Source organism: Anolis carolinensis, unplaced genomic scaffold, assembly GCF_035594765.1.
Source record: "Anolis carolinensis isolate JA03-04 unplaced genomic scaffold, rAnoCar3.1.pri scaffold_14, whole genome shotgun sequence".
NCBI classification, from domain to species: Eukaryota; Metazoa; Chordata; class Lepidosauria; order Squamata; family Dactyloidae; genus Anolis; species Anolis carolinensis.
The window spans coordinates 9,671,683-9,684,703 of NW_026943825.1; the positions used below are offsets into that span (position 1 = coordinate 9,671,683).

The 13,021-nt window shown below is 43.2% G+C and overlaps 1 protein-coding gene across 5 annotated transcripts in view; it reads right to left on the bottom strand.

Moving 5' to 3' along the window:
• The window catches only part of LOC100562190 (intelectin-2), a 22,535-nt gene extending 16,803 nt beyond the window's left edge, over nt 1-5,732 (bottom strand). Inside the window, exons 1-3 of one of the 5 annotated variants that reach the window (XR_010001229.1) lie at nt 4,120-5,708; nt 2,770-2,835; nt 1,111-1,275 (exon numbers count right to left, since the gene is read on the bottom strand). Coding sequence is in view for 1 of the 5 variants with exons in the window: in XM_016998618.2 (XP_016854107.2) it covers nt 1,111-1,275; nt 2,770-2,887 (283 nt within the window). In the remaining 4 variants the exon portion in view is untranslated. The other 4 variants (XR_010001230.1, XR_010001228.1, XM_016998618.2 and 1 more) reach the window with 4 other exon arrangements.
• Between the last annotated feature and the right edge of the window lie 7,289 nt (nt 5,733-13,021).

Below are 13,021 nucleotides of genomic sequence, written 5' to 3' on the forward strand. Positions count from 1 at the left end.
ACATTGTGAAAGCAGTCTACTGCATTCTTAGTTTGTTTGTTTGTTTCCTGACCAATTTGGTGTTTTCTTTTGGGAACTGTTCCTTTGAAAACTACAGAGCCGGCTGGCAGGGCTTGGACTCAGAAAGTGCAGTTTGCACTAAGTTTGTTTAGCTTTGTTTTTACCTGCTTGTGTTGCCGAATTATATTTTTGTTTGAACTGCTCTTGAAGCACTGATAGTGAAGTGTTTCAAGGTTTTTTCTGTGTTAACATTACTTTTTGGCTTATCTGCTGAATAAACTCTATTTTTGTTCGCTAATTGGCGTCTGACTCTTGACAACATTCCCTTGGTTAAGAGCGAGGGAGGCTTTGGAAAAGTAAACACTGATAAGGGAGAGATAAATATATCATATATTGCAAGCAATGGCTTCCAAGTTCCGCTGCCGACTTGACTTTGACCTGATTATAAGCCGGGGGAGGCTTTTTCAGCTCATAAAAAAGGCTGAACAACTCAGCTTATCTATAGCTTTGAACCATGACAGCTCAAGTGGTGCCTGTTACGGGTTTGTTGAAAAACAAACTGCGTGCAGTCCTGTCCAGACTTATCCAGTCCTTTGTTGTATCCACAATGAACAAAAATAAAACAAGCCACGAAAATGGAAGATAAAATCAAAACATTTACTCTTAAGTAGCAGAGTCAAAAAATCACAATAAAACTTCCAGCAACAAAACTCACATAAAGTCCCTTGCATTAAACTCATGCATCTTCATAGTAGGCTCTTAGCAAGCATTCAGTAAGTCCCCCAAAAGACATTACAAAAGACATTACATTTCCCAGATATACCCCATTCAGGGAGTGGCTCAAGCCTGTTAGCCCTGATTGTTCCAATTACTCAACCATGAGTTGTAATTGACCAGGTGTTTTTCTCTTAACACACACATACACAAGTAGTGATCCCACTTAAGTCACATACATGCATATACAGTCATAGTGCCAAACTGCATTGATTCTGCAGTGTGGACACACCCAAAATTGACGGAAACATCTCTCCAACAAGGAGTTCGATCTCAGTGTTCCCCTTTTCTAGAGTCATTCTGGACCTGACCCATTTCTTTCTCCAGTTCACCCACCGGGAGCTCCTTCCAGGGCTGTTTTGATCTCTTTGCAGCTTCGGGGCAAAGTCTGGAGGAGGTTCGGGGGCAGCCCTTGCTGGCTCTGGAGGCAGGTGGCATCTTCCCATTTGACCATCAGCTTGAGAATGTCACGCTTCAAGGAGGTGACACAGCCGTTGCTATCTGCACAGAGAGAGCTCACTGTTAAGTCTATGGAGGCAGAGAAGAATGAATTGACAACTCCATAACACTGAGAGCAGCGTGTGGAAAGGAATGAGGAAGTACTACCATTGAGCTCAGTGTCTCAAGTGGACAATGAACCAGCAGCTCCCCCTGTGTCCAGAATTGAGCATAGCCTCATGAAGCCGGAACCTAGAAAATGTTAAATTGCTTCTGTTTCTGTGTAAGTGGTTCCCAAACTTATTTGGCCTACCGCCCCCTTTCCAGAAAAAATATTAGTGCCCTGGACATTATTTTTAATTTTTTTTAATAGCAATTAAACAGAAAGATATATGTACCTGTGGCCATCACTGCTCCCCTGGATTGCTGTAGTGCCCACCAGGGGGCGGTAGCACCCACTTTGGGAATCACTGGTCTAGATCAGTGGTTCCCAAACTTATTTGGCCTGCCACCTTTCCAGAAAAAATATTAGTGCCCTCTGGAAAGGGGGCGTGGTTTAGAGGGGTGGGCGTGGCTCCTGCTCAAGAGGGCAGGGCTGAGCTTCTATCCCTGTCCTGCGGCGCCTACCAGGACACAGGGGGCGGGGCTAAAGGAGGGGGCGGGGCCTCTTCCCAAGTGCCTGATGGGGCTGAATCATGTTCTAACAAGCGCCTCAGGGGAGGTATACAGAGGCTCAGCCCTGTCTCGCGCTCTTGGGAAGAAGCCACGCCCACTCCTCTAGCTCCGCCCCCTGTGTGCCCTAACAGGCGCCTCAGGTGCTCAGCCCTGTCTCCCGCACTTGGAAGGAGGCCCCTCCCCTGGCCACCCCCTGTGTCCATCGGTGCCATCACTGCCCCCCTGGATCGCTGCAGCTCCCACCAGGGGGCGGTAGCACCCATTTTGGGAATCACTGGTCTATGACATTGAATGTATGCCATATAAAGTGCATTGTAATCTGCCCTGAGTCCCCTTTTGTCGTGAGAAGGTTGGAATATAAATACTGGAAGTAAATAAATAAATGCTACAAACAGGAGAAGCAATGAAAGCCTGATTTGGGGTGACTGTTTGGCGATGTCGGGGCCATATAAAGAGAGATCAAAGCCACATTTCCCCACCCCTCAATTAAGAGGAGAATTCACAGCATCAAATAAGAGGAAGGGTTCCCTAAAGGCCATCCAGCCCAACTCCATTTTGCCAAGACACCATCAAATCCCTTCTGGAAGATTCATTTTGCCAAGACACCATCAAATCCCTTCCGGAAGATTCATCCTCTGCATGAAAACCTCCACAAAGGAGACACAGACATATAATCTCCATGAGATTATCTGTTTTGAACTGGATTATATGGCAGTGTAGACTCTTAAATCCAGTTCAAAGCAGATCATGTGGATTGTTTACTCTGATAATGTGGATTATATGGCAGTATAGAAGAGTCCTAAACAAACTGCCTCCTTTAATTCGCCTCTATTTGTAAAACGGGCCAAGTTTCCCTTTCAAGCAACACAGAAAAGGACTCACCACATTGCAGTCTTCTAGGGAATGTAGCCACGCAAAGCAGGATAATCCCTAACAGCTTCATTTCTCCTTGCAATAAAATCAGAGACATTTCCGGTAAGACATTACAGGCAGAAATCATGCATCTACACCAGGCATGGGCAAATTTCAGCCAGGTGTTTTGGACTCAATTCCCACGATTCCTAGGATTTAGAAAGGTGAGCTATGACAAATCCCAGGTTCATTAGGCTCTATGTCCAAGGAAGTGATCAGCAAAAGCACCTCTGAGTCTTGAGCAGGAGCAACGCCCACCCCTCTAAGCCACGCCCCCCCTTTCCAAGTGGCACTGAATAATATTTTTTTTGAAAAGGGGGCGGTAAGCCAAATAAGTTTGGGAACCACTGGACTAGAGTGTCCACTTCCACAGCTCCCACTTCCACAAATAGATATATCTCCCACTACTCAGGAGACACCAATGGCCTTCCAATGACATTGCAGGTTATAGAGAGTGCTTTAAGCATGTCCAAGAGGCTGCCAATGTCCTCAAACACCATCCTGCCCACCACCCAAGTAAAGGCTTTCATATGGGAAAATTTCACCCTAGATTCTCTGTTTTTCCTCCACCACAGACATCCCAGTGTTCCTTACATTCTCCATTGGTGTGGAATTTGCATGACTCCGCCCACTGCTTCTCCCTTAACCCTTTTCTATTCTTTTCTATGGCACACAGCAAACAGAGGAATTGATCAGCAACTGAACATACTGAAGAGGTTTGGGGAGAATTCACCATAATTTAAAGGAGTTGTAGGGACTAGGATGTATAGTTCACCCATGATCTAAGAGCACTCTGAACTCCACCAACAATGGACCTGGAACTAACTTGGCACACAGAAATGACCAGCAAAAAATACTGGAGGTCTTTGGGGAAAATTCACATTGATTTGGGAGAGTTGTAGTTCACCTACATCCAGAGAGTACTGTGAACCCAAACACCGATGGGTCTTGGCACACAGAACCCCCAGGACTAACTCAACCTATGGAGGGGTTTGAGGGGACATCATAGTGGGAGTTGTAGTTCACCGTACAGCTAGAGAGTACACTGAACCCACCTGATGATGCACCTAGAGTAAATTGGCCCAACATAACAAAACTTAAGTACGGATGGAGTTTCGGGGGGAGTTAACCTGACATGATGTTAATTTTAGTTCATCCACAAACTCAAAATGGATAACATTTTGTATTAGAAAATTGACTTTTTCAAAGGAGAGAAGGAAGGAAGGAAGGAAGGAAGGAAGGAAGGAAGGAAGGAAGGAAGGAAGGAAGGAAGGAAGGAAGGAAGGAAGGAAGGAAGGAAGGAATTTTCCACCTGCTCACCTATTTGGAGGAACTCAACTTCGTCTCTGTTTCCAAGTTAAATGTCCACAGCTGCCACTGAAAGAAGAACCTGATCTCTGACTTGTGTTAGATCCGTTATCTGTTTATTTAGCAATCAAAACTGACCTTGGTTCAGTGTTGAGAAAATCCAGGGAAAAGTTGCCAGTGTTCAGGGCTTTATTGACAGGGAACCAAAGGGCAGATTACAAAATTGGAAAAAAAAATTTTTTTCCAATTCCTGGTTTGAAATTATTGTTCTTATTTAATTGTGTGATACTTACCGTATATACTCGAGTATAAGCCGACCCGAATATAAGCCGAGACACCTAATTTTACAAAAAAAACCTGGGAAAGCATTGACAAGTATGAGGGTGGTAAATTTCAGAAATAAAAATAGATACCAATAAAATTACATTGAGGAATCAGTAGGTTCAATGTTTTTGAATATTTACGTAAAGCTCAAATTTAAGATAAAACTGCCCAACTCTGATAAAAAGCTGACCCAAATATAAGCCAACCAGGACCCTCACCCGAGTATAAGCCGAGGGGGGCTTTTTCAGTCTTTTTCAGGCTTTATTTTCAAGTATATACCACAGACTATGTTGAATGAATTGATATTCATTGAAAACTCGTAGCAAAATGCAAGGCCATTCAATGCTAATCAAGGTGGCCATTAGCAGCATTCACCCTTGCCTCCCTCAGAAAACTTTCTCCCACCTTGGTCATCATTCCACATATAAACCCTACTTGCCTCACAACCTCTGAGGATGCCTGCCATAGATGTGGAAGAAAAGGCCCATAGATGTGGGAGAGAGTCTTCTCTCTTCAGGAGAGAATGCTTCTGGAACATGGTCATACAGCCTGCAAAGCCCACAGCAACCAAAGACAAAGACCTTGGGAAGCCACAACTCCAAGGATTCCATAGCAAGAAACTATGTCAGTTAATATAGTATCTATTTGTATTACTTGTACAATGTAAACATATCTGTTCCTAAATTTTCTCATATGAATGTTGGCGGATCGAGGCAGGTAGTAAAAGTGAAGCGTGCTCCCTTGTGGTCATTAGAAGAAATTTACAATGGCAGAGAATTAAAACAAACAAGCTTAAGCTTTTAATTAAAAATCTGGAATTCGATGTTGTAATGAAGTATGAATTTTTGATTTACAGATGTTAATTGTGCATTGTGTTTTAAAGGGGTGAGTATTGCAATTATTGCTTCTCTACACTCAGAAGCTGGTTGCCATGGAGAAGTGGGCAGAGCCAACTGTCGTTCTGTTTAAGAAGTGCAGAGTTTAAAATAAGAGTTTTCAGTCTGTGTCTGATGAGTCACAGGGAAGATTGATCCTAAGTTGAGGGGATCAAGGGAGACTCAATTGTTCATTTTGAGTCAGATTAAAATAAGTTTGGTGACTTAGAATCTGTGATCGAATATCACAGGGGTGACTACGGTTTAAAAGTGGCAGAGGACTAAGTTAAGGAAATGACGCTATAGGGAGTTTGACTAATATTGTAACTGTTAATGAAAGTGCCTCTGAGAATTGTAACCACTCTGTGCCTGAATAAACTTGTTATTGTTCCTCCAACATCTAAGCTTCAATCACATATATTATAAGCTGAGGAGAATTGGATGATGTGCCTCCACAGATCTGTGGTAAATTGTTGGAAATTTACAGTGACATGGCAGAGGAACGTTGAAATTACCACAAATTCAAGCAGCAAAGACTGCAGTTAACTCCTGAGTTTTATAGAATGAGATTTAGAACTTAGGAGAGAGAAAAATGAAAGCTTTTTAAATTGGCTTCGAAGCAGGCACAGTATTTTGAGAACTGGTTGAGAAGCTCTGAGGTAAATAACTTTCAACAGTTGAAATTTGATAAAGCTGGCTAGTACAGGACAGAAAACCTGAAACTGCTAGTCAAGCAGCCTATGGTGGACCAACTGGTTACATTAAAAGAGTTTAGAAAGGAGTAAGAGGATTGAAAGAAAAACAATTTAACCTGCCATCTTACTCCCTCACATGCATCCAGCAAGGGAGAGGAGCTTCCATAGAAAACGCACCCTGGAGGATGGCAGGTGTAGCCCACCCAGCCAGAACTGAGGAAAATGTTCGTTGTTTCCATTGTGGGAAAGCTGGACATTTAAGATACCAATGTAATTTCTTGAAGAAAGAGAAACCTACTGTCTTTGTTAAAAAGGCAAAGGAGATAAGCAAAACATGATGAATACCTGGAATGCATCAATAACTGTATGCAAGGATGGAGGGAAACGGGTTCAGAAGTCTGTATAATCAGTACCAGCAAAATACCTCTCACGTCAATCTGAAAGGTTTGGGTCCCTTGATTCAAAGTAAAATGGTCTCCCTACCTGTTGAATATGGCAAGTGGAAAGGATTGTGGGACTTCGCTATCAGCTCTGACATTCCATACAAATGCCTAATTGGGGTTTTTTTTACAATTTTTTATTTTTTAAAACACAAAACACAAACACAATTTTTTAAAAAAGACATACAAAACATTTACAATTCCCACCATCAATATCAAGTGTCATATATCCAAATTCCCAAATACTTCATCTTTTTAATACCCAATTTTAATCCTGATTTCTTATCTCTAATTGTTCCTTCGGGGAAGTATTGGTAAATAATATCTCTGTTTCTCCATATTTACTGATAGCCCTTTTTTAAACTCCCTCAATATTATTTTCATTGATTTAATCATTTCCCTTGGGGTCTGTGTTAAAATTATTGCATCGTCCGCATACAGGTTCAATCTCCTCCTTCCCTTCCCATATTTCATCCATCATTTTATATGCTAGGGGTTCTATTACCAGAGCAAATAACATTGGAGATAATGGATAACCTTGTTTGGTCCCATTCTCAATTTGAATGTTTTCCGTTCTTTGTCCATTCACTCTAATACAAGCCCTATTCTCCCTATATACATTTTTAATCATTTCACAAAAATTATTCCCCAAATTTAGTTCTTTACATAATCTATACAGATATTTATGATTTACTTTTTCGAAAGCTTTATACACATCTAACTTTAGAATTTACCATTTTCTTTTTGTATTTGTCGCATGGCAAATCGCATTAACATTTCTTATTGGTTCACTGATACTCCACCCTTTAACAAACCCATATTGATCTATAATCTTTGGTAGAATAACCCAATCTATTTCCTATAATTTTCATGAATATTGTATAATCGATTTGCTAAACTGATCAGACGATATGATTCTGGGAGCTCCGGTTGTTCTGTCACACGCCTTTGTATAGGACGTATACTTTATGCCCAGCGGGAAGCCAGGGCGCCTCGAAAGAGAGGTTATTGAGAATTTTCCTGAACAAGGATAGTCCTTTGGGTCTTTAATGAGATAACAAAGTCTTTATTGATGAACATTTAATAAATCTTCAAGGAGTCAAATAACACTTCAAAGTTTCCTTAATAAACTGTTGGCCCTCTCAGTCTCGTCCCCAGGGGACAGGCAATTGGCTTTGGATAAACCCTCTTTTAACCTCTCCCAGGCTATTAAATGGGCCTAGCTGGTGGGACCCACTACTGATTCCAAATCGATACTGATATCGAGTGGACCTACCAACCAAGGCTTGCAGATGTTTCAGCTGGGATTCCGTGGATCTGTGGTATTGTTCTCTCTCCAAGGTTTCTATGAAAACTTCAGGGCTGTTTCTCTCAGGAGCTGTGAGGCTAAAAGCTCTCAGCCAGGGCTTTTGAGACTTCCCCTGGAATTTCTGTTTCTGTTATCTCGGATGTTCTATATCCCCGGATGTTATATTTAGAGGATATAATCTATACAGCTAAATTTATTATGTCTTGCTGAATAAAAAGTATCCCTAATACTTTTTTTAAAAAAATATTTTTATTAAATTTTGAAAATAACAAAAAAATCCACAGTGGGTTATGAAAGTATTGGGGGGGGGGAGAAAGGATGGGGGGTAGGGAGGGTGGTGGTGGTAGAAAGTGAGGGGGAAAGGGGTAATAAGGGTAGGGGGGGTCGGGGGTCCTTGTCAATTCTTTCCATCTATATCTATATCTATATATATATATATATAATAAAAGTGAAATCGGAGTATGTATCAGCGTTTTGATTGGCCTGGCGGAATATGTGCTCGCGTTTTGATTGGCCTGGCGGAATATGGATCAGCTTTCTGATTGGCCGGCCGGAATATGGGCCAGCTCTGATTGGCCGCCACTTTCACAGGCCACTGGGATTGCTGAGGGAAAAACTACTACCAACTGGCTTCGTTCGGCCTACTTATCTCCTCAGAACTATGCTAGCTTTGGGACAGTTAACAGCTTTCGGCCTACACTTTGGTAATAAAAAACACCACTGCCACCACCAGGAAGGCCGAACCTGGACCAAACTTGACACACATCACCCCTACGATCCATGAACCCACTGACAACAGATGGCCCCCTTTGGCCCCTCTGCTGACATGTTTAAGGCCTTCCAGGCTGGCCCCACGCCGCTAGGCCCAAAAGGGGACACCATCTTGCATCAGCTTTCAACTTCTTTGTAAGGCCCTACTTTCCTCAAAAGACAGCAGAGAACATTGTTATTATCTTTTTAATGATATGCTTATGAACACTTCTAGCCCCCAAAGCCCCAATCCAAGCCGCCTTTGATCATTTTGCTAACACGTTTCAGGCCTTGCAGCCTGGCTCCATTGTGCTAGGCCGCAAAAGAGGCGGCCATCTTCCCTGTTCCAAACAGAGCAGCTTTTGCCTGTGTCTCTTCTGCCACCTATTTGCAGGCCAAAGAGGCTGGCCCCGCCCTCCCAAGCCTCAAAACAGGATGCCATTTTGCCTCTTCAGCTTTTCCCTGCCTCATTGGGAAACAGCAGTCCCCTTCTACAAGGTAAGACAGCACTGTTTATAACAGACTGAAGAGAACCTCATTCTTATCTTTTAAAGGATGCCTTTTCATGCTTAGGAACATTTCTAACCCACAAACCCCCAATCCAACCCCCCCTTGATCCTTCTGCCACATATTTGCAGGCCAAGGAGGCTGGCCCCGCCCTCCCAAGCCTCAAAACAGGACGCCATTTTACCTAATTTGATGTTTAATAGGCTTTTCCTTCATCCCTCCTTATTATCCAACATATTCGCTTATCCAACATTCTGCCAGTCTGTTTATGTTGGATGAGACTCTACTGTAGCACCACATCAAGTAGGAAATAAGCTACCACTTATAAAGTGGGGAGGCAAATTTAACTAATTTACGACATTGGAATGAGGAAGTGCTGTCACAGTGGATGATGAAGCAGCTGTTCCCCCCTGTGGCCAGAATCGAACATCCCCTCAGACAACATTATTTATTTACTTATTTATTTATTTACGGTATTTATATTCCGCCCTTCTCACCCTGAAGGGGACTCAGGGCGGATCACATTATATACATATACTAGCTGTGCCCGGCCACGCGTTGCTGTGGCTTAGTCTGTTGGTGTTGGTCAGTCTACATTAGGTTGTATTTATGTTATGGTTGAGCCTTATGGCTCCAATACTGGGAGACGTGGTCGTAAGACTCCTCGAGAGTCAGACTCTATTGAGGAGCGAGAGAGGAAACGGCTGCGGGACATCTTTGCAGAACCATCTGACGAAGACTCCTTTGAGGGTTTTACTGAGAGAATGGAGGAAGAGGTGGTTAGCTCAGAGGAGGATGACATGGAATGCACTCGTGTGAGGGAGGATTTGGGTGTTCCTGGTAATGATAGCATGGGAAGCGACTGGTGGGTTGCAGGATCGGACCCGTGGACGAGTTGGAGGGATGGGACGGGATCCACAGCTGGGGATGCTGTGGGGCGTAGTCAAAAATGTTTTAGCTCTGATGAGGATGATGATGATGAGGCACCTGGAATTAGGGTAACACCTGATAGCGATGAGGAGTTGTAACTGGCATAAAATGGGGTCTTGAATCAAGGGCTAATTGCGTTGGGCAAGGTAATCTGGACGAACGCTTGGGCTCTTGTTGGGAATTTCCTGAAGACGGGTGTGTTTCGTTTGCTGAATACGTAAGTTACCAAGGACTCTGGGCATAGACGGCGGGAGGAACTGTGTGGGCTTTTGTTGTGCAACCTGTGTTTAATCTTATTAGCTTGGACCTCCGTCGTCTTCTTGACGGACATTATTTACCTACTCGGAATTGACGCTGGACTGGCTGACTGACTGACTGACTGGCTGACTACGATCTTGGACGACCCTTTCTTTGGCTATCGGAGGATTTCGTGGAACCTAAGACGCCTGCACCTGGCCTTCGACCTCGGACCGGATTGGGACCCCGCTGACCGCTGCAACCCTGATTGATGTGTTTGGACCCGGAGTTCGCCCGCTGCACGGAGGAGTAACAACTTAGTTGCTCAACCACAGCTGTTGAATAGCAGAGAGGAATCTGCTGCCAGTATTTATGTTCTATTGAATCTTTGTTTACCAGCTTTTGTTTGTTTAAAGTTCCAGGCTGAAGTAAGCATTTTTGGTTTAACCCGGATTAAATTCCTGTTTAATCCGGTTTATCTTTTGTACCGTTTTTGAGTGACTTTTCATATTGAAGGCGAGTGTTTGCCTAGCTCTTTGTTTTTTACGAGCATTTTTGGTTCTGTATCTTTAATAAACTGTGTTGAATCTTATCTACTGGCGTTCTGTCCTTGACAATTTATGCTGTGACCTCCACCCTTCTTTATACTCACATTAGTAGTAGTATTTGAAGTCTGTTACCTTCTTCAATTTTTTTGTTGATTGATAATTGGTTGAGATCCCTGTTGTCTTTGGTTTGTTGTTAGTTGTAATGTCTGATTCTGCTGAGTGCGGTTTATATTTTAATTGTGGTACAATAGTCCTTTTTTTGTTTTGCCTGTGTAGGTGTTTATTATTATTGTTGTTGTGGTCATGAAGGTTGGATAAGTTAGATGGTACTGTATTGTTTTTTGGAAGGCCAGTGTAGCATTGACTGGCCTCTCAGCCTCAGTGCCTGGCTGCTTCTTGCCTGTGATGGTGTAGATTCTTACTGTTGTTGTTGTCATTGTTATTATTATAATTGTTTTTTTGGAGGCCAATTGTGAATGTAGGGATTGGGGAGGTGGATGAGCACTGAATGGCCTTGTAGACTCAGTGCATGGCTGATTCTTGCCTGTGTAGGTGTTTATTATTAGTGGGTGAGTGGATGGATAGATGAGTGGATGGATAGATAGAGTGGGTGCTCTCCTTGTTTCCTTTATTCCTATGCTGTTCCCTTTCTCTGCTCCGATCCTGAGCTCGCTGATAAGAACACACTGGTCAGAAAGGAGGGTAAATATAACCGGATCAATGGTCTTTCTCTCCCTTTTGCTCTTGGCCTTCCGGGCAGAGAGGGAGGGCTCTTGTACTTGGCATTCCTTCGCTTCCCTTCCCTCCCTCCTTCCTTTGTTTTATCCGTCCCAGCCTTTTCTGCCTGCGGAGCCATGGAACTGGGTCAATGGGTTGGATGGCGGGAAAAAGGGAGAAGGAAGAGGCCTCTAATTGAAATGCATGGACTCCATGCCATGGGGTGCTGGAATTTGTAGTTTGCATCCAGTCCAACCCCTTTCTTTCTTTTTGTCATGGAGGAAGAACCCACCCAAACCTCTCAGACAGATGGCCATCCGGTTTAGTTGTATTGTTATAGTCACAATGCATTGTTGTGAGTTTTTTGGGTCTAGATTGTGGTTTTGTGGTGTGGTTGTGTTGTTACAACTGGGAGGGAAGGCTTTTGTGTTGTGTTGCCAAGTTTCGTATTTCTGAGGCGTTTAGTTGTGTTGTTATAGTCACGATGCTTTGTTGTGAGTTTTCTGGGTCCGGATTGTGGTTTTGTGGTGTGGTTGTGTTCTTACAACTGGGAGGCAAGGGTTTTGCGTTGCATTGTCAAATTTTGTATTTGTGGGGTGTTTAGTTGTGTTGTTATAGTCACAATGTGTTGTTGTGAGTTTTTTGGGTCCAGATTGTGGTTTTGTGGTTTGGTTGTGTTGTTACAACCGGGAGGCAAGGCTTTTGCGTTGTGTTGTCAAGTTTTGTATTTCTGGGGCATTTAGTTGTGGTGTTATAGTCACGATGCATTGTTGTGAGTTTTGTGGGTCCGGATTGTGTTTTGTGGTGTGATTGTGTTGTTACAACTGGGAAGCAAGGCTTTTGCATTGTTTTGCCAAGTTTCGTATTTCTGGGGCGTTTAGTTGTGTTGTTATAGTCATGATGCGTTGTGGTGAATTTTGTGGGTCTGGATTGTGGTTTTGTGATGTGATTGTGTTGTTACAACCGGGAGGCAAGGCTTTTGCGTTGTTTTGTCAAATTTCTGGGGCGTTTAGTTGTTTTGTTATAGTCACAATGCTTTGTTGTGAGTTTTGTGCATCCGGATTGTGGTTTTGTGGTGTGGTTGTGTTGTTACAACCAGGAGGCAAGGCTTTTGCATTGTGTTGTCAAGTTTTGTATTTCTGGGGCATTTAGTTGTGTGCCAAGTTTCGTATTTCTGGGGCATTGAGTTGTGTTGTTATAGTCACGATGCATTGTTGTGAGTTTTATGGGTCCGGATTGTGGTTTTGTGGTGTGGTTCTGTTGTTACAACCGGGAGGGAAGGCTTTTCCGTTGTGTTGCCAAGTTTCGTATTTCTAGGGCGTTTAGTTGTGTTGTTATAGTCATGATGTGTTGTTGTGAGTGTTGTGGGTCTGGATTGTGGTTTTGTGGTGTGGTTGTGTTGTTGTAACCGGGAGGCAAGGCTTTTGCATTGTGTTGCCAAGTTTCGTATTTCTGGGATGTTTAGTTTTGTTGTTATAGTCACTGCGCCCGCAACTTTATCCTTTTATATATATAGATATAGATGGCTAACATTCAATGCCCATATACACACAGAACCGAGACATCATCCACTGTGACGGCA